Below are 21695 nucleotides of genomic sequence, written 5' to 3'. Positions count from 1 at the left end.
TTTGGGAGGCGGGACAGCTAACTATAGCCACATCTTGGCTCCTGGGTGGAGGAAGGGGGTAACTAGAAATAGACTCCGGAGGAACGCAAAAGGGCCAAGTCCTTTCTTGGAGACAGGGAAGGTATATGGGGTTTGATGGTCCATAACTCAACAGTCTTATTATTCTGGGGATCAGTGGCAAACCAGCTCCAAATCAAAAGGGGACGAGCTCACACCCCACACTAATGTGGTTTGCTTGTTTATGGCTTACCAATCTAGCCAATCCACCAGTAAACTATGGCTATGCAAACATGCTTTCACTCAATATATGAACCCAGTCAGAGGACAACTCCTTGCTCAAAAATTGATCCATGGGGGGGTCCACAGAGGGAAAAAAATGGAAGACAGATACAAATACATAAACACAATATCTCTCTAAGTTTTACACATTTAGAATTAATCACGGCAAAAATCTGGGTAGAAAAGATGCATTTTTAAAAATGTGTCAAAAAAAGGCAGAGATCCTGAATGACCTTCAATAAATTTGTCAGATTTGATAGACCAGGATTTGCAAAGTTTAAAACAAAATTCTCTGTCTGAAATTTAAACCATTCCATGGACTTCAATGCTTGCTGCCTAACCTATAACTAAGGACATTTAACTAGACATTCACTGGCATGATTGGACAGCTCACCCCAAATATGCCAGCCTGGAAGTTCTTACTGGGCTGAGCATTAGCCCTCTTCCTGCTTAGCGCACCTGGGTGACAGATTCCATTGATCCCCTACGTAGAGACACATAAAGGCTTCAAACATTAGCGCAGAAGACCCAGCATGCCAAGGCAGCTTCTTTACTTCGTCTTCTCCCTTCCTTTCCTCCCTCCTTCCCTCTGAGTTCAAGGTATCCAATGTCCCTGAGAAAATTTCCTTTTTGGGATTGCTGGCCCAGCTGTCATTTGGGAGACACTCAGACAAGAGAGAAGCTCCTAAAGATAGCCATCAGCATTTCTTTCCTTGCCCCACTAAGACGGACTGTCCATTTACACACATCCTTCATTTCTTGTCTAAAAGAACTCCAATCATACACACTGGTTAGGGTCACCCATCCTAGAAAGCCATAGCTTGTTTTAATCATGAGCTGCTGAACTGACTACAGTGGCTGGGTGTATACATTACGCTAAGAGATAAATCAAAATTTACACACCACAGTGGCTACGTTCATATATTATGCTAGGCCAGAAGCGAACAAACCATCCTGTGGCTCAGTGAGATATGTAAAGTCAATCACATGTTACAAGGGCAGGGAACGAACACAAAAGGGGGAAAACAGAGGAATAACTCTTTGCAGCTGTTTTCTTCTTCATTTAGGAATCAGCAGCTAAGGATCTTAGGGTGAGATCCAGCCTCCTGAATCCCACACTGCCAATCTAGATGAAGCGACACATGAAGGCAGTGCTGTACACATGGAAACATCCAATGGCAATCCACGGACTGGTTGGGAATGATGAGAACTCTAATCCAATAAAACAGAAAGGCACTAGATTGGGAAAGCTGCATTGGGAAGAAATAGGAAACTTTTAGAATCCTAAGTAGCTTGGATCCTAGACACTTGCTGAACTGCCTCCTCCAGGTAGAACCAGCCTGTCCAATTTACTTGTCTCAGCTGAGGATAGTGAAGGTTCCTGACCTACAAGAGGTGGAATTTGTGCGGGCCTAGAAATGGTGCTTTCTTGGAATGACTACCACTTTACAGAGTAATTTCCCTTTCCTTCTGGAATCCAGACAGACATAACCTCTGGTGGCTTTTTGAAAAGTTGCCAAGATGGGGTTTAAGACTGGATGTTGCCCGATGCAGGTGGGTGCCATCGTTTTTACAAGGTTTACTAGTTCATGTTAACTTTAATGTTGGATCGTTACTGTATTTTTAAAAAAACTTTTAAGTGTTCTGTTTTTATGAGTGTAAAATGACGAGTGTCTTATGACTTTGGTAGTGTATAGTTGAAATAAATAAATTTCTGCCTCGGGGCCCCCTGCCTTAAAAACAGGAAGTATTATTGATTAGACTTGCCATAATCAGAAAAAAACAGATGCCATGTATTTTTCAGTGTCTCTATTCCTTGCCTGCTGCCACAATGTGGCAGAACATGAACTGAAGGCAAGGAAAAGTTCAGTAAATGGGAAGCTGAGATGGAGCACCAGATTAGGAACAGAGTGAAAAAACTGATTTTTTTTTTTAGAGAAAAGTGTGGACAGATGAGAAGCATTAAAAAACTAAAGGGAAATAAGGAGCAGGGGAAAGGAAGAAAAATGATATAAAAATGGAGAATGGCATAGGTAAGGTTCACATGAAGCTATAAAATACAATTTATAATCACAATTGGCTGGATTCGTCAATCATTTTAAGTGGGAAACAAGGCTAGGTCTACACTTCACATTAACATAAAACCAACAAACTGCTTTATAATGTAACACAATATGTGAACCCAGCCGTTGAAGAGCAGCCAAAGCATTGAGATAAAAAAAAGAAAACTTGAAACATTATGCTGGGATGCAGAAGATCTGAGTGAAATGTGTAGATGGGGTTGAGGACCTGAAGTTTTGGCTAAGATGGAAAGATAGAGCCAAGATAGAGGGTAACTTGACCCTTTAGGCCTCAACATAAATGACTCATGTTGAACTGACACATCCTCATCCTGGATAAATGCCCAAAATGGAAAGTGATATTCACGGCCAGCCTAGAAACGTACCTTCTGTACTCCTGACTTGAGAATAAAACTCAAGAGACCATAAACACTGTGTCATGGCAAGCAAGGCCCTAGCTCTTCTTGTTTAATATTGTCTGCAGGGATTGGCAGCAGCAATCCCAGAATCTAGGAAGTGGTCTTTCCCATCCCATTTGATATGCATCTAGTTCTCTGAGCACTCCTATGTCTATGTGAGAGGCCCCCAGGGGAAGGACCATAATTCAGAGGCACATGCTTTGAGCGCATGAAGCCCCAAGTTTCTTCAGATATGGATAGGAAAGACTCCTGCTGGAAATCTTGAAAAGCTGCAATTAGTTCAGGGATGGGAGAAAGTTCTAAGCTAATGGTTAATGTGCTAAATTTGTATACTGCAACATCCTTTGTTTAGGGTATTGTTTTTTCAAGCCAGCAGGGACAATGAATAAGTTGGAGGGAAAACTGAATTCCTCCCAACCTAGTTGCTAAAGCAAATGAGATTTTTGAAGGAGAAAAAAAGCTGAACTTTATATTTTGTATTATAATGTAACTCTATGCAGATCTTAAATTAATATTATAGAAGAATGGAGAGGAAGCTAGGACTCTTTTGTCTTCTTATTCATGTAGCACTGTCTATATAAAGAAAGGTATTGTCTAGTCCATCTATGTACATAGCACTTTAAAAAGAATAAAGAAAAATAAGGGGCTCAGAGTCTAAAACAGACATACACACATACAAAAATGAAATAAAGGAAGAAATATGGCATGGATCAACTGAAGAAGATGTGATTATTTCAGTTATAGGAACTTTGGCTTGGTGTCAGCACCTGATCATTCGATCATTCACACATACTCAGTCAAGAGGCTGGGTCTCTTTTAACTGTTTTAATGAAGCGTAATGAACGGCACAGAAGGCAAGCTGCAAATAAAGAGTTCCCGCTCAAACCTAACTTTAAAACTACATCCCCTTAGTTAGTCCCCTTTCCCACGAAGCATGTCACTCCCCCTCCCATCCAGATGGTATTCCTGGCATATTTCAACCCCGCATCCTTGATGTGCTCCATAGCCATAATAAACCACTTTACACTCCAACTTCACACCCCCTCCCATCTGGCAACATGAGAGAATGAAATGATGGGAGATGCCCTGATAAGGGTTTCTGTGAAACCTTTGATCGGGGGATCTGACACTTGGTTTCAATAAGATACAGAAATTAAGGGCCTTATTTGAAGTTTCCCTTAATTCTAAAGTAAATTTAGAATTAAGAGAAAGGAGGGTATCTGGGAGGCAGTTCCAGTCAAAAGGGGGTAAACAAGGAAAACTTAGTAGTATTCCACCCAGGTGGTAGCTCTGAGCTTACTCTGACAATTCCAAAAAGCTAAGCAGGATTAGTCTTGGTTAATATTTAGATGGGAAACCTTCATGGGTCCAAAGGTAGACTGGGAACTCAAATAAATCTTAAAAAACAATGATCTCTGTATTGTTGCCAAGGTAATTTCTTGAATGGGACAATTAAGTCATCACTTGGGGAAGATTTAGAGTTCTAGTCCCACCTTAAGCGTGAAAGCCAGCTGGGTGAACTTTGGCCAATCACTCTCTCAGCCCAACCCACCTCACAGGGTTGTTGTTGTGGGGAAAATAGGAGGAGGAAGGAGTATTAGGTATGTTCGCTGCCTTGAGTTATTTATAAAAATAATAAAGGCAGGATAACAAATAAATAAATATAAATAAATAAATAAATAAGAGTCCGTTGGTCAGCAAAAAATAGTGGAGCTGCGGGTTGCAGGAGGTCATGCACTAGGATATAAATGGAGACAGATAAGGCAAGGCAAAGCTGAAAATAAGGTCAAGAATTGTAGCATTTGAGGACAGACAATAGGCCTGCAAAGCTATTTTAAAAGTAGTTTTAGATAATCAGAACTGCCAGGAAAATATAGAAGAGGTGTAAAGAAATGAAAATGAGACAACAGGAGGTCTCAAATAATATATAATTTTACCAGGTTTACAAGCAGTCATGGATACAAAGTCTGCTGGGGATCTCCCCTATTGTTCCACTATTTTCTTTTTCTACTTCCAGGTAAGTAAAAGGAGCAACAGAGAAGGATAGAATGGGTCCATTTATATATCTTTGTTTAGGGAGAAAAACACAGTGTGATCAACTGTTTCGGTTCCCTCCAAGAAACAGGAAGAAAAAACTCTATTTCAATTTTACAAAGATATATATAGCATACTAGACAATCTGTATATAAATGTTTTAAAAGATCCCATCCTCCTTTCTACACAAACCTCTTCCAGTATGTTGAGCCAAGGTCCCAGAATGCCTTAATAGACTGAAAATGATTGGCATACCAACAGAAGCCTTGCTCACAAATCTATTCTCTGTCTGAAAAGTCAGTGCAGGTAGAAAGGGAAGATGTTGCAAACATGGATGGAGTACAGTTCTTTGAGGGCTCCAAGCTTGGATTCAATCAACTTAGTATAAAGACGTCCTCCATCCCTTCTAACATTCTGGTTCCCTTATAAGGTTCTTCAGGTACTGAAGACTGAGATTTTACAAAGAGCATTTGATTTTCATCATCTTTATTTTTTTCCACTTTTAATTACTTGTACTGATGTGTTAATTGATAGTATTTAGTGTTGTTATTTCTTTTTCATTATCACTGTTATTACAATTAATCTTTGTGTTGTTGTAACTTGGGTTGGTTTTAACTGATTTACAGTATATTTACTGTGGATGTTTTATGCTGTGAGGGATATTTTTGTCAACTGCCATGAATCTGTTGGAGAAGAACTTTAAGGATACCACAGACAGCCAGGAAATCAAACACAATTAAATCATAGAGCAAATCAAGCCAGAATTCTCACTTGAAGCAGTAATGACCAGCCTCTATCATATCTGGGACAAATCATGTTGACACTCAGTTTCCTTGAACTCCATAATGCTCAGAAATTTAAAGGAGGAAGGGGACAGCTAGCAATAAGGTGGATGGATTTGACTATGACAGCAGTGAATGCACCATTGAGATTTAAAAGGCCAGTTGAAGAAAGATAATTCTGGGATCAGTTCATGTGTTGCTAAGATTCAACACTGACTTGATGGCTCTTAATCAATGAGTCTCTATTGATTTGGTGGCATACAAGTAGAATGAATGAATAAATCTGGCCCAAACGGTGCTAGTGATGAAAACTAAATTTGCAACAAAGATAAACGATCAGGGCAGAGAAAACATTTCTGCTGAAGAGACAGGGTGGCCATGCCAAACCCCCCCAGATGTCCCAAATGTGCTAGCAAGGGATTTTTCGGAGCCAATCAAGTGGCTGATACGAATGTGTTTGCTGCTGCCGGGGAGAGGGAGGTGTCTATTGTGTTTTTATGGTTTTTAATTTTGTAAGCTGCCCAGAGTCACCGTGTGAGAGTTGGGCGGCCTCATAAATTTGTTAAATAAATAAAATAAAACAAAATAAAAGGTTTCAAGTCCCATACTACTTCAAGGTGGGGTACAGTTGCTGTCAAGGAAGGAGTGGTGTAATTCCGCATGCTGACAGGAGATTACGGTCTTGAAGCTCAACCCGTCTGAGCTTCAAGATGGGGAGCAAGGTGGGGGAAGGCTACTGTCCAGGAAGACATGAAAGCTTTTAGCAATGACCTAAACAAGGAGAAACAAAAGCGTTGGAGGGAAGCGAAAGTGAAGCCCTGTTACTCAATCAGCATCGCCACTGCTTTCAGGTCTCTTCCTGCTCGGGGGATCCTGGCGCTGGGCAAGAACACGGAAGCAAACCGGATCGAGCGACCCCAGCGCGCAAAGGCTGCTGTGACTCCGCTCCAGCTCTTAGAAAGAACGTTAAAAAACCGCCTCTCCCGGGCTCCGCACCATTGGGACCCTCCCCCTCGCCTCCGATTCGTCAACCCAGGTGCCAATCAGAATCCTCAGCGGTCATCCTCACCCAGAATGTTACCTTATTGGTCCCTGGCTCTGAAACTCGTTAGTTTTAAATGTGGGACGCGCAGGAGGACCTCGGCTTAGTGTCGTTATTGGGCCATCTGGATACCCCTCTCATACCCGCCAGAAATACGTTTGGCCTTTCAATCGGTTGGCCAATGTTGGAAACATTCGCGTCCAGATTAACATCCGGGCGCTCTATTGGATTGGAAGGACGCTACTTTGAAAGACTCGCACTTACGGCTGCCGTTAATTTGACGACAGCCGGCGCGTATATAGCACACGTACTAGTGTCACGTGCGCTCGTGGCTTCAAGAGAGGTTTTTTTCTTTGTTCTCTCTGCTGATTGGAGGAGGCTTGCCGGTTCGTCTTTTCATTGGTTGGGTAGTGTTTAAGTTCGCGCCTTCTCAGCTTCCGAGCAATAACTTCAGTCTATTTTATTCCGGTTTGTTCAGCTTCCTCAGGGTCCCGGCTAAGAAAACGGAATCCTGATCCTGGATTCCTGTCAATGATTGGCGGACGCTTCCCGCTAGCTCCGCCTTTCGTCTTAGTACCTCCTCGCCTTCCTTCCTCATTTTCATCGCTGTCCCCTTAGTGATTGGCTGTGTCCCCAAGCCCCGCTCCATTCCGATTGGTTTGTTCTCCCTAGGTCCCCTTCTTCGTTACGAGGCCCTCGTCGCCCATTTCTCTTACTCTTTCGTGATTGGATAAAGCCATCTTCCTCCTTGATGTTCATTGGATGAACTTCGGCCAGGGCAGCCTGGAGTGCGTGCGCAACCTGGGGTGGTTATCTCCCTCCCTCCCTCCCTCTCTCTCTCTCTCTCTCTCTCTCGTTCGAGCTGCCGCCGCTGCCGCCGTCGTCTAGGTAGGGGGGCGGGGGGAGCCGCGAAGCTTTGAGCTTCCTTCTTCTCTTCCCCTCCCTCACCGTCGCTCAGGCATTGGCTGGGCGACCAGGCCGCATCCCCCCCACTGGGGGGGAGGGGGCCATTGTTATGGAGACAGGTTCTGGGGATCCCCCATCGCCGCCACCTCGACCTAACGCCTCTCGTTCAGTTCTTCACATTCTCAAGCGGATGGCTCCAGCTCCTGTAGCATTAGAAGTGACTACCAACAGCAAGTCAGCTTCACCCCTGGCAACAGCCAATGCAGTAACAATGGACACCGTAGAAGCCCCAGTGCCAACTGGTACTACCCCGGCAGCACCTTGCATCGCTACAGAGGTGACATTAACCGCGATGATTGCAGAGATGACTCTTGTGGCCAATGATAGTGGACGGGTGACAGATCCTGGACAGATGATGTCTGATACCCTGGGAAGGGATGCAGTTCCACTGGGAGATGCATTTTCAGCAGATCTAGTACCTGTGGTGAATTCAATGGTTCCTGTTATTGCTAAGGCTACAGTAAATGACGGCAGGATGATGTCATCATCAGTGGCTTTGCCAAAAGATGCAGTAGTGAAATCCCTACCAGTTCCACCAGCTTCGCCAGCAGTGGTAGTGGTGGCCCCCAGTCCTGTGACCCCACCGGAGAAGACTTCACCAACCACTCCAGAGGGTTTGGCACCTCATGATTTTTCCACTCCTCAACCATTTCAAGACCTGGGTTCCCAGTCTAGTCTGGGCACTACTGCATCCCGGGTCCCTCCAGCTTCTGATACTTTGAGCTATTTAGATTCTGTTAGTCTCATGTCAGGCACATTGGAGTCACTGACTGGTCCTGGATTCCTTGATGATGCTAGCTCTCTGGGGTCAGATTCTGAAATCAATGGACTTGCATACCGTAAGACTGACAAATATGGCTTCCTAGGGGGCAGCCAGTATTCTATAACACCGTAAGTATTGGCACCAGTATGATGGCCTTTCTATGCTGGGAAGAAGTAGTGCTGTATCTCAGTCAAACTAGTCCAGTGATGGGCATCACCCTCACTTGGACTAGGGGACTGATAATGGCAAACTTCAAATTTCTGCCCTATGGGCCACTAGCTTTTATCCTGGAGAAAGTGGACTCAGGAGAAATAATTGTGTCTTAAGTACTGTCCTGATTACACTGCCACTCAGTTAAAGAGTATTGATGGTCCCTTATCTATCAGATTTCTTAAATGGTTTCTTTCTAGTTTGAAAGTAGTGACTCTAGGATACAATTTTCTGGGAATATATAATAATCCTTCATTTTTCTGATTAGCATTAAGGAAGAGATAATGAGGAAATCCTGTTTTGTTTGTTTTCAGCAAAAAACTTCCTTTTCTTCTGATCCTAGTCCAGCATTCTATAATTGGTATGCATCAGATTTGAAGGGTGACTAACAAATTGCACTTTACTTCCTCTAAAGAAGTGGACAACACTGTACACACTGTTCACTTCTGCATGGGAGGGAGGGTCCATTAATCTAAGTAACCTGGGGCACGAGAATAGGCAATTGGGCCATCCCAGGTTCTTCTTCCTTAAACTCTTAAATATAACATTGTAACACTGGTGCTCTAGTCTGCTGAATGAGTCATTTCTCCACTCCATTTCTGGCTAAGATGTATATGTATCCTCTTTTCCATAACTATATTTTTCCTTTCAGTTTGCACGCTCTTCACTTTGGTGTGAAATCAGAATCATGTCCCCGGAGATGTGACTTCACACACTTTTTCATTGTGATTGAGTGGCTATATTTCTTGAGTTGGCCCATACATGTGATGGATTTTTTTGGTTTTGAATGAGCAGCACCAGTAATGTGGCTCCAGACAATATTTCTATGGTTTCTCATTGGCTTGAATACTTGTTATGAAAATTGTTCCACATGCTGTTCTCTTTAAATAATCCCAATTAGCTGCATACTTTTGTAATGGTGTGGAAAGAAAAGCAGCAAAAAATTCCTGCTTTGGGATTTGCGCTGGTCAAAAGTTCAAAAAAGTGAAGTCTTCTTAAAGTTAAGATTGATTCTGATAACCTGATGGACATATCCATATAGTTTTCTTGACAGTAATAGATAAGCAGTTTGCCGTTGCTTTCTGGATTTTTTTTTTTTTTGCTTCCCAGTCTAGCCTATAGTTCTGGTATTTCACTACAATGAATATGGGTGTTTCCATCCAAATACCTACAAGCTTGACTCTACTTAGTTTCTGAGCCTAGATAAGTTGAGCCAGATGCTGCCTCCTGTTAGATAAATCTGTATAGGCTCTGTGCACTAAGGAAACAACCACATTCTTAGGTCTACCCCTGCCTTCAACTGCCAGAGGCTGAACAAAGAATAAATATTTAAACTGTTGCTCCATCTCTTCTTAGTCTATTTTGGATATGTGATACAGAATAGATGGACCACTCATCATAGCCTGGTCTTCAAGAAATCATGTCACTATTGAAGAAAACTTATGAAAATGGACAGCCATACATCAAACTTGGCTTCTGTTTTGTCACTGTGAACACCCACCCCCCAGCCTTAATTTCAAGCAGCTTTTAAAGCTCCTGATTGTTTTAGAATCAGCTTATGTTTCCCATGAGACTGGAGCTGAGAGAGGGTGGCAGCCACAATAATGAATTTGCGCTGAGGTTGATGCATTCTTTGTGCAGCCTGAAAAAGCACGTGTTGCTGTTCCAGAAGCCCTGCCATTTGGAATTTGACTACTGCTTTTCTCCTTCCTTTCTTTGCCATGGTGTCTCAACATCCCATTAAGCCAGGAAATTTGGGGTTGATTTGAAAAGGTTAACTTGCAGGACTCACAACAGTATGGGAAGCAGTTAGCTGTGGTCCTCAATCACATAGTTAAATGCAGCATTATAACATGTACCACTTCCCAAGGTCCCTGAGTGATAGGTGCCAAGCTGCACTCAGCATGCCTTTTCAAACTCACGTGGCTGTGCCAGCATTGTAATCTGTTTGCCTTATGGCAGTGCTTCTCAACCTTGGCAACTTTAAGATGTGCGGACTTCAACTCCCAGAATTCCCCAGCCGGCCTGGCTGGGGAATTCTGGGAGTTGAAGTCCGCACATCTTAAAGTTGTCAAGGTTGAGAAAGACTGCCTTATAGAATGGTGACTGGAGGGGACAATCTTTTCCCTGTGGCCCTGATCTCTTCTGGCATGTAAACAGTGTGTGCGTACAGATCTAGACATTGACATAGCTCTCATTATGGTCTGCGTTTGGGCAGGAAGGCAAGTTCCAGCAGTTGTCTCTGAAACTGACCGTTCATTAAAGAGGAAGATTTGCTAATCTGAAAGTTTGAGCAAAATGCAACAGACGCCTACCCTTTTGTCTTATGCAGCATGAGATTCAGCATAAGTTATTTCAGGATGCTGAAGGACATTTCAGAACTGCCTTTCTAGTTCTAGAAACCTATAATGTCTGGCCCTTTGTCTAACAGCAGCCAATCCGTATTCAGGGGAAGGCTGAAAACAGGGCAAGATAATAATCACTTTCATCTGTTGTTTTTTCTTCCGGGCAGCTAGCAGATGAAAGTATTCTTCTGAACAGGGGTAGGGTATGGTGGTTTCTCTGTTGTAAATTGTTGCAGCTAATTGCTATTCATAAACGCCATCTCCAAGGAATTATAAACTCTTATTTAAGTCGCAGTTAAAATAAGAGGTGGAACAAATCATACCAAATTTTGCTACATATAAGAGTTGCTTACAGACTTACAGATGTAAAAATGTGTGTCTGCTGTCAGGAACGGTCTTCAGCTGCTAGTTTTCGGTCATGAATTACCTTTTAGCTGCTAGTTTGGCAAGTGCAAGCTCTGCCATGATTCTGTAGTCTGCTGACAGTGATGATATTCTTCTGCAGGAAAGCAGATAATAACGAAGCATGTTAACATTCCAGATTATACTGTAGGTTTTGCTTTGTTTCAGTTGGTGTACGTGCTGTGGGAGGGGACCATGGTGTTTCTTCCTTTGTGGCAAGATTCTCTTCTTGGTTGTGGATTAGCTGCTATTCCTGCCTAACCATCTGTACTAACCTTATGTCATTCTCAGCTGCTTATGGAGTGGGAACCCTCTACAGGAAGCCTGTTTTTGAGGAAAGCTAATCAGCACAAGACAGAGTAACCAATAGAAAAAAGATGTGTATGCTAAGAACTAAATTGGCTTACAGCTGAAACAGAGAAGGTAGTGCTGTGGAAGAATTTGACTAAGCTCTGGACATACTTTCCAGTTACATTCACTTTTATTCATCTGGGACAAAGCTTGAATTGGAAAAGAAGGTTAGAAAAGGAGACTAGAATTAGGGTTTGCAGTTTACATTTAACCATTTAGCCTTTTTTCCCTGCGTTATTCCAATAGCCAAACATTAGTTAAAACATGGATCTGATATCACTTAATCATGAAATAGGATTCTCTTTTTCCTCCCCTCCTCTGTGTTTCCTGAAAAGCATGGCTGGAGAAGGGCTTTAGTCCTGGGGATGGGTAGAGATGCAAGTTGAAGACTCTGCTTCATGTCAAGCTCAACTGCTGGGGGTTTCACAGACACAGCTATATTTTCTTGGCAAAGTGGTTTTCTTTGCCTTCTTTCAGAATGTTCTTTTGACTTCCTCGTCTAGCCTATCACCTTGGGATTTGCCGGAGGTGTCCAACTCAAGTACTAAGCAGGCTTGATCATGCTTTTGAGCCCAAACAAAATTGGCCAGGTGTTGATAATGGTGGTTCAAATTATCCCTTGTCTATCTACGGCTTAATAGCCTTTGGCAAATTGCTTGTAAGGTTTAGGGGAGGATAAAATAATGACTACCTGTGCTGCAGGGAAAGGAAGGGCAGGATGCAGACTTGAGGGGGCATAATTAATGGCCAAGTCCAGGATTGCATCTGTAATACTGTCATGGTCAGTGAGTGAGTGAGTGGAGGCAGGCTGATAGGGTTCTTTAGGGTAGTGGAAGCCATGCCTAATTATGTTGGGGCTCCTAGCATCTTTCGACAGAGAAAATATGCTTCACAAAAGCACCAGTTAACTGGCTTCTTCTTCTTGGTGTGGCTGTGGGAGCACAGTATTCTTCTCGCCCACTCAGAAAATCTACTTCTATGACTTTTCACAGTTGGTCTCACCACTTCCTGTTTGGCAAGCAGCCCTTCCTGTCCCCCCCCCCCGGGTTCTGTTAATTAGAGCCCTGCCATCGTTTTTTATGATCACCATCCTCCTGAAACCCCTTACTTGAAAGTTGGGTACGTGAAATTGGATGTTGCACAACTCCAGTTTTTGTTATAACTGGAGTTATAACAAAAGTTATAAGTTTTTGTTATAACTTTTGCCCTGTAAGCTCTCAAGGAAGGCTCAGTGGATCGTGACTCACAGCTATCTGAAGGCAGCTTCCTAATTTCAGATAACACTAGCCCAGCTGCCCTGCATGTTCTTTCATGTCTTTGTTCTGTTGTTAAGGTGGAGGCTGCATGTGAGGCTTGTTTGTGTGTGGTCATCTGCATAAGATGCTCTTGGAGGCAATAATAGGCAGTGAGAAACCACAAACTTTGTGGAACAGAAACCTCCAGTGAGATCCAGATGTAGAAGGAACTGTTCTCCCATAATCCTCTCGGAGCCACAAGGCAAGGGGGAGATGCCACAAGTGTAATCCGGGATTTTAACCATGTACAGCATCTGATTGCGTATGCGTGAACAATGAAGAACGTGTTGAATTAAGTTACCATGTCAGTAGGCTATTTAGCTAAATATAGACATAACAAAGTTAGTATGTTTAAAATGGGATGACTGCATGCTAGCTTAGAGGGTGTTTGTGACCCATTTCATAGGTTTATTCTGTAATCCTGAGCAGAAGGGATTGTGGAAGACAGCTTCCAAGGACTAAGACTCTGGGGAAAAAAATAGGTAAGCCTTGGAGAAGCTTAATTTGCCACCATCCTAAGGGTTTATCTTTTACTGTTTGAATTGCTTTGCTCTCCCCTTCTCAGTAAAGCAGTATACTTTGCCTCTGTTGGATGAAATCTCATAATCTAGAGGAGAAGCTGAGAGACCCATCATATTGCACAGCTCCTTAGCCCTTCCCCTGTAGAGCAGAAACTTCAGAATTATGCAAAATGTTACATTTGTGGGATTTTTCTTAGCTCATAATCTTGTTCCTCATTCATTTTTTTTTTTTTTTGCTTCAGGGAAAGCACCATCGCTGTGGATGTAGCCAGGCAGAGGGAACTTAAGTGGCTGGACATGTTTTCCCATTGGGACAAATGGCTGTCACGTAGATTCCAGAAGGTGAGCAGAGATCAGGATCAGAGACCTTCTGTTCCTGGCTAATAAAGAAGAGCCTTAACTTCTGCTTTGGGGTTTTGAATTTCTGTTTCTTTACTGCACATTATTAGTAATTGCTCATTTTATTGCAGGTGAAATTGCGCTGCCGTAAGGGGATTCCCTCTTCCCTCCGTGCCAAAGCATGGCAACTACTCTCAAATAGCAAGGAGCTTTTGGATCAAAATCAGGGAAAATTTGAGGTATTTCCGTGTATCTTTGTAGGCTATTAAAATACAGGGAAGCCTACTTTCTTATCCTGGAGAATACAGAAGGTTTGATTATTTCTAATATGTACCTTTATGTCCTGCTTTTCCAAAGACAACTTATTCTGAGGCAGCTTGCAAGTAATATCAAAATATATTAATGAAACCGCAGTAAAAAAAAGCCCTAAACATAATAATTGGGATCCCTCCCAAATAATGGGGTGGGAAGGAAGAAAATTGAGCTCGAACAAGCAGATACCTTGTGTCTTTCTGGAATCCTTTCCATAAGGGCAATTGATAGCCGTTAATCCTGTAGAGCAGTGTTTCTCACCCTTGGCAACTTTCAGACATGTGGACTTCAAGTCCCAGAATTCTCCAGCCAGCATGCTGGCTGGGGAATACTGGGACTTGAAGTCCACACATCTTAAAGCTGCCAAGGGTGAAAAACACTGCTGTAGAGGCAGTAAGGACGTCCAGCAGGATAAGCTTCTGTCTCCAAATTCACAGCCTTTCCCTCTTTGTTGGCTTTTTTTCCTAGGAATTGGAGCGTGAGCCTGGTGATCCCAAGTGGCTTGATGTGATTGAGAAGGACCTCCACAGGCAATTCCCTTTCCACGAGATGTTTGCAGCTCGGGGAGGCCATGGGTGAGAGAACTAAAGAGGGGGTGTTTTTGTCACAGTGCTCAGAAAAAAAACGCCTTCTGGGGTTGGAAAGTCACTATGATTCTTTCCTTTCTCAAACTTCATAAAATACTTCTCCCTCCACGTACTAAATCAGCTCGCCACCCCCGACCTGCTTTGAGACTTCCGTACGCATATTGGCCTGGCTTTTTCTAGTCTTGAATTGCCTCTGCCACCCCAGCCCTACCCCTGCTCTTGCACTTCACCTCTGATGTACCTTTCAGTGGCTTTCCTTGTCTCTAGACAAGATAATGGGACACAGTGATAATCAGGAACTTCTTGCTGTCTCATTAACATCTTGGCACATGATCTGGTAAATGCTGAGCATTAACTACTCAATAGGCCCTGTTACTAATTAAATACCCCAAAGGAACATAGAGGGGAATTCTGCTTTGCGAGAATTTGGTCTTGAAAATGGGAGGCTCCAGGGTCCAAGAATCTAGATTAGATTTCCCAGTCATTCCCAGCTGGTTCCAGTTTGGTTCAGATGTCTTCTTGGAACTGGACAAGTTTTCTGCTCCCACTCCTCATCCTTCTCCTCTGTCACAGGCAGCAGGACCTGTATCGCATCCTGAAAGCCTACACCATCTACCGGCCAGAAGAAGGTTACTGCCAAGCACAAGCACCCGTAGCTGCAGTTTTGTTGATGCATATGCCCGCAGAGGTGAGGAGCTGCTTCATTCACGCTGCAGTAGCCCGTTTGGAAAGCATGGTTTCTCTGGGAAAGAACCACACTTCCTGGTTTACTTATGTCTGCAGAATATTTCAGTAGGTTGGGGCACGTGTATAATAGTCGCTGCACCTTGGAGGTCTTGACTGGGAGCAGTTCTTTTGCATAGGCATTCTGCTCTGCCACACATCCACCTCTATCCCTTTGAACTACCAGGGACTCTCCCAGTTCCAGCAGCTGGGCCTGGAGCATTGACAGTGACCCTGTCTTCATGCAGTGTTATGCATGTGTCGTGTTAAGACATAACCATTACACTTTAACAGGCAGGCCTGATGGGATCTGCATCTGTTCTCAAATTGTGACTTTGTTTATTCTCCTTCTGTGGCTTTGCTACAGGCTCTGATGTATTACTTCAGTGTCACTGAAGAAACCTGGAAGCCCTAAGGGGAGAGGGCAAATGCCCCGGAATTGGATTTGCTGGGCTTAGTTCACGTAACTGTGAAGCTCTAACGGGGGGTTTGATAGAAAGCTGGCCTTCCATGTACCCAAGTGTGGTTGCTGGGACTATCTGGGGCTAAGGATTTCTTGATCTCTCTCCACAGCAAGCTTTCTGGTGCCTGGTGCAAATCTGTGAGAAATATCTTCCTGGTTACTACAGTGCTGGATTGGTGAGTTTGGCTGCATTCTCATAGAGAAAAGCAGTTTAGGATTCCGCTGGGATTCTTCACTGGGAATACCTTTTGTACTACACAGAAACTTCCAGTGTAAGGACAGGCAGCTTTTTTTGTGGCCAGGGGTTCCATTTTCTTGTTAAAATGTTGAAGACCCTGGGGGTCAAGGAGGTAGTAACATGGGCATCACCAGGAGGAAAAGGGCCAGTATCATGGCTCTTTTTTCAGGGTTGGAGGTTTTTGTTTTTTTTTAATTCAAAGTAGATGTATACAAATAAAAAAGTGAATATATTAGGCTTGCTGGAGGTTTAACAGACCTGATTCAGTTTTATACCTTGTTGATTAAAAAATAAGTTGCAGTGCTGAAAAATGTTTATTGGTTGCTGAATCTTGGCAGAGGAATCTTGGGGGAGTTATGGATGAGATTGGGTACCTGATTTGGCCTGCAGATTTCCTATCTCCCTCAAATGGATGGAGTTCCCTTATTGATTTACAAAAGCATTGTGCTGCTTGGTGTGGTTTAAGGATGACTTAGTGTTATATCTTGGGAGAAGAATATGTTGTGCTGGAGCATAGAAGCTTCCTGGAAAAGGGTGGGAGGCCCAGAGTTTGAAAATATTCAGTAGGGCATTGGATTTGAAGATAAAAAAGGTGCTAGTTTTGCAAAAGTTTGCATCTCTTTAAAGGAGCTCATCTTTTTTCAGGATTTTGCAGCTGCAGGGCAATTTTGAAAATAGATGTATTGGGTTTAAGGGGTTCCTGACAGATGCTACCTGCATCTCTGAAGAACGTTTTTGCCTTTGACTGCTGGGATATGTACTTGTTATAAAGAAATGCTTTTCTATATTGGGCCGCTTCATCTCAGTTGATCTTTTGACAGGTTTCTTCTCCAACCTGTTCTCACTTCCCCTTCTCCCCCCTCTGGGTCAATTTGAAATTTCATATTTGTGACTGATCTGAAGAGCGAGTTAACCATGAGTTATCTGTCATGAGTTACACCAACTTCTGGCAGATGGCTGATGATGAGCAAAGCTGAGCCCTACCACCCTTTGAGGTCAATCTGGTTCCTTAATTAATCGAATTGAAAGGAGCAACACGATTTTTGCCTACAGAAAGCTGGAGCAGTTGGAACCACTTCAGTCTTGCAGATTTTTTGGCATTCAGGCAGCAGGCCAACCCATAATGAAGTCTATTTGACTTTGGTCTGGAATGTTATATGAGCCATGCCTTTATGGCTTAGTGTGGTGTCTGGACCCAGCCAGTTGTGTTATGTTCAACAAACAGTGGTTAAGCAAACAACAGCTTGATGCATGGAGAACAGCTTGGTAAACTTAACCAGTTCTGCGTCTCATCTCCCCATCTTCCTCTGCTGCTAACAGAGGCTATAAGCATTGTGTAGAACCAGATCTGGGAGGCCTCGATTCTTTTCTCAATGAGAAAACCCTAGAAGCATTGTGGGGAGAGGGGAATACAGGCTGTCACTTCCAGGGCCCCTGAATTCACTCCAGATCCCATCTGTACCTTGTGCTTCTTGTTCAGGAGGCAATCCAGTTAGACGGGGAGATCTTCTTTGCGCTGCTCCGACGAGCATCTCCCATTGCCTATCGTCACTTGAAGAGATACAAGATTGATCCCATCTTGTACATGACGGAGTGGTTTATGTGCATCTTCTCCCGGACCTTGCCCTGGTGCTCAGTGTTACGCGTGTGGGATATGTTTTTCTGCGAAGGTGAGCTACGACCTTCAATTCCGTTTGGCTTTCTGTCAAGTCCTGCGGGTCTGGCTCCCTGATGCCTGCTTCTCCCCTTACACAGATTCAGTCAAGAAGGGGAAAAAAACCCACAGTGATTCTGCAGTCTCTGGTTTTTTGTTTTTTAATTCCTGCTCTCTTTCTGAATTGCTTTTAACTCACTGGATGGAGGAAAACTTCCTGAGCCATTATTTACGTAGTCATGGCCAGCATCTTGGCAGTCACAAGGGCTGTCTGCCAAAAAAGAAGGGTGGGGGGAGAGAAAGAAGAATTGTATGATGTCAAATCCAGTCTAGAATAATTTATCTGCAAATGGTACTGTGGATCATCTGATGTCCTTGCCGGGAGAACTAAGCTGACGAGACAGATGTTTGCAAATTATGCATGGTTTTGTTTTGTTTTTTTTGTCTGTCTGAGTATGGACTATGCATTGTACCTTGGAATTAAGTCCCGTTGTATTCAATAAGACTTGTCTTTGCAAGAATGCTTAGGATAATGGTTCCATTGTGCTAGAACCTTGGGTTACTAAATAAAAAAATTATGGCTTTAGCATTAGATTCAGGATAGGCAAAATGATTCTCTGCACATGAGCTGAATTATAAAATCCTCTGTTCTACAACGTGATGGTGATCCCTCATTTAGAGGGCAATAAAATACAGACTAGAGCCAGGGGTGGGTGGTGTATCTTCCTAGTGGGCAGCAACACACACCTTTGTGGGCACCCAGTGGCTTCCCAGATGGAAAGTGGGATGGGATGCTAGATTAGAGAGCCCAATTCAGCAGGGATTGTTTTAAAATCTTACGACATTTCTCCTTGGATGGACTTTGGTTCATTCAACTGCATCGAACCTTGTGTTCCCAACCATGCCTTTGGGCATATATTTCACCTTTCTCTGCCCTTTTTCTTTTGTTTGGTCCTCTGTTCCTCCTCCTCACCTCCTTGCAGGGGTGAAGATAATTTTCCGAGTGGGCTTGGTGCTACTCAGGAACACCTTGGGCTCAGTGGACAAGCTGCGGTCCTGCCAGGGCATGTATGAGACAATGGAGAAACTGCGGAACCTGCCTGTTCAGGCCATGCAAGAGGACTACTTGGTCCATGAGGTGAGGATCCCAACCTTTTTCTTCGTTGCTTACAGTATTTTTATTGCTGCCCCAAAGTCCTCTGAGCAGCTAATGACACACAGTTTTCAAATATAATATAAACAAAATAACAAAAGAAGATAAAGTCTTTGAAGCTGGAAACTCATTGAATATTGAGAAGTGATTGCTGATATCTCTTGTGTGGAAAGGAAACAAGGAGAAGAGGGTTAGTGAAGGATGCTTTGTATGAAGAGGATTGAATATGTTGAACGAGATGTGCTCCTGACTTACATGTACTTCATGACAAGGTCCTTAGCTGTAGAAGGAATGCAGATAGTCCTCGCTTAACAACCATTCATTTAGTGATGGTTTGGACTTATAATGGTGCAGGAAAAACTGACTTATGACCGGTCCTCACACTTACGACCATTGCAATGTCCCCCACAGTCACATGATCACAATTATGGCGCATGGCAACCGGTTTGCATTTATGACCTTTGTAGCATCCCATGGTCACATGATTGCCATTTTCAATCTTCCCGGCCAGTTTCTGGCAAGCAAAATCAATGGGGAACTGCATGATTCACTTAATGACCAGGTGATTCATTTAATGACTGCCATCGTAAAATCAGGTCAGATTCTCTTAATGACCGCTTTGCTTAGCAACAGAAATTCCGGTCTCAATTGTGGTCATTAAGCGAGGACCACCTGTTCGAACCAAAAGATGCCACATGTAGTTAGTTATTCCTCCTCCTCCTGTTTCTGTCCCCTGTCTGGTGCAGGTGATGAATCTTCCAGTTACTGAAGCCCTCATAGAGCGGGAGAATACCACCCAGCTGAAGAAATGGCGGGAAACTCGGGGGGAGCTCCAGTACAAGCCCTCCCGCCGACTACACGGCTCGCGGGCAATCCATGAGGAGCGCTACCGTATGAACCCCCCCCTGACTGCCAGCGCCAGCCTCTTGAGCCTCACAGGGCTGAAGCAGAGGGTTGCTCTGGGCAGCATCAGTGGCCCTTCCTTCTCCCCAGTCCATTCCATAGGTACCTTGGCCGAGTCTCCCGCCCCTTCCCCAGTCCCTTCTGCCACCCAGAACCAGGTGGTGGTGTCCGAAGGCCTTCACGCCGCCCTGCCCTCTCCTACTGGGAACAACACGCCCTTGGGCGGCCCTACGAAAGCAGGAAGCAGCAGCAAAGCGGAAAAGCGGAAAGAAAAAGAACGGGAGAAGCAAGAGAAGGTAGAAAAGGAAAAGCAGAAGCTGCAGAAGGAGCGGGAGAAGAAGCTGCAGAAGGAGCGGGAGAAGCAGGAGAAGGAGCGGGAGAAGAAGCAGCAGAAGGAACGAACCAAAGAGGAGGCCAAGCTGAAGAAAGAGAAGAAGCTCTCTCTGAGGAAAAAAGAATCCAAATCGGCCACCGAAGAAGGAAAAGATGGAGAAGCCCCAGGGGGGTCAGTGCTCCAAGACACTTACTTTTGAATAATACTAACGGGCGGGACAACACAAGTCTGGACAACCCCCACGGACCAAGAAGGTGGTGGCCACTAGAGACATGTTGTGGTTGAAGGACCCAGAGGGCCAGAGGAGATACGCCGAGGGGCATTGCTGTTGTGCACCGAACCCCTAGACTTAGGGTCACGGAGGGTCAGAGGATACTTTCCCAGAGTCCAGGAGTTTACCTCTTTTGTGTGCCTGAGGTGGGTGTGAGTCCCCCATCCTGCTCTCCTCTGCCGTAACGACCAGGGAGAAATGGTCCCTGATAGCTGCTGTGGATAGAGAAGATGGTGGCCCCGTGTGAGTTTCACCACCACCAACAGGTGCAGCTGCACAACCCTCCTCCGTCCCCTCCAAGCTTGGAGCCTAACCAAGGAAGTAATTGCGTTATTAACAAGTACTTTGTAGAGAACCATCTCCCCTTGAAACCACTTAACCGCTCCAGGTATGAGATCCAGAGAAGCAAAGGGTGGACTCCTCCTTACCCCCCTCCTCCAGACTCTTCTGCCGCTGCAAGGTGGATGGGCCCTTTTAACACTATTGCTTATTTTTTCCCAATTCTCCTCAACCCGATGGGCTCCACAAGGCACTTAGGAAAAGTCCCATCTAGATACAGTATGTACCTGCCTTGCCCCCTCCTCCCCCTTGCATGGCTTCCTACAGGCTAAGCTGTTTGTTTCCGGACCAAATCGCCACTCTTTTCTGAACCATTTGACGATAGGCAGGGTGGCTTTTTCCAGGCTGGACATTCAGGAGAGGGGAAGCTTGGGCCTGTTGGCTTTTCTCCTGTCCTACAGTGATCTGTGTGAAAACTGGAGGCAGGAGATTTGGAAGCCAACCTTGCACTCTTGGCTGATCCTATGTAAGGGATTCCTGGCAGTCGACAAGGGAAAAAAGAGATCTCAGTGTCTAGAAAGTTCGCTGCGTTGGCTCAGAAAAGAGGAGTAATTAGATTGGGTCACAGAGAGAGGCTACATTTTCTGGTTCTCTGGTTTTGACGTGCCGTCTCAGTTTCAGTCAGAACAAGAAAAAAAGGTCCATTTCCTGTCCTTGAGAAATAGCTTTGGGCAGAAACATTCCTGAGAGATGTGGCAGGGTAACCTTGGTCTGGTTGCTTGCTACTTTGTCAAAAAGAGGTAACTGCTTTTGGGGGGAACTTCTGCCCCCCAAGAGGAGATTTTGGTAAACTTGTGTCTCCCCAAGTGCTAGACCTCTAAAATATGGAAGTGTTTGTTACTGGAATACATTTAGCTTTTAATCCCATCCTTTAAAAACACACACGCAAAGGATACCTCTCCATTACAGA

The 21695-nt window shown here is 44.2% G+C and overlaps 1 protein-coding gene across 2 annotated transcripts; it reads left to right on the top strand.

Moving 5' to 3' along the window:
• Nucleotides 1–7448: 7448 nt before the first annotated feature.
• TBC1D10B (TBC1 domain family member 10B) lies at nucleotides 7449–20862 on the top strand. 2 transcript variants are annotated; one of them, XM_063301373.1, is made up of 10 exons: nucleotides 8385–8473; nucleotides 13355–13430; nucleotides 13712–13811; nucleotides 13940–14047; nucleotides 14589–14695; nucleotides 15281–15395; nucleotides 16004–16069; nucleotides 17612–17801; nucleotides 18769–18923; nucleotides 19685–20862. In XM_063301373.1, the coding sequence occupies exons 3-10, from the start codon at nucleotides 13767–13769 to the stop codon at nucleotides 20372–20374; spliced, it is 1476 nt and encodes a 491-aa protein (XP_063157443.1). In that variant the 5' UTR covers nucleotides 8385–8473; nucleotides 13355–13430; nucleotides 13712–13766; the 3' UTR covers nucleotides 20375–20862. The 2 variants fall into 2 exon arrangements, with proteins under 2 accessions (XP_063157442.1, XP_063157443.1); XM_063301372.1 differs by lacking the exon at nucleotides 13355–13430 and having other exon boundaries at nucleotides 7449–8473.
• The last annotated feature ends 833 nt before the right edge of the window (nucleotides 20863–21695 follow it).

The sequence above is a fragment of the Candoia aspera genome, chromosome 4 (genome assembly GCF_035149785.1).
Source record: "Candoia aspera isolate rCanAsp1 chromosome 4, rCanAsp1.hap2, whole genome shotgun sequence".
In the NCBI taxonomy this organism is placed as follows: domain Eukaryota; kingdom Metazoa; phylum Chordata; class Lepidosauria; order Squamata; family Boidae; genus Candoia; species Candoia aspera.
The sequence above is the reverse complement of the archived record's forward strand: the minus strand, read 5'-3'. Positions and strand labels throughout refer to the sequence as shown.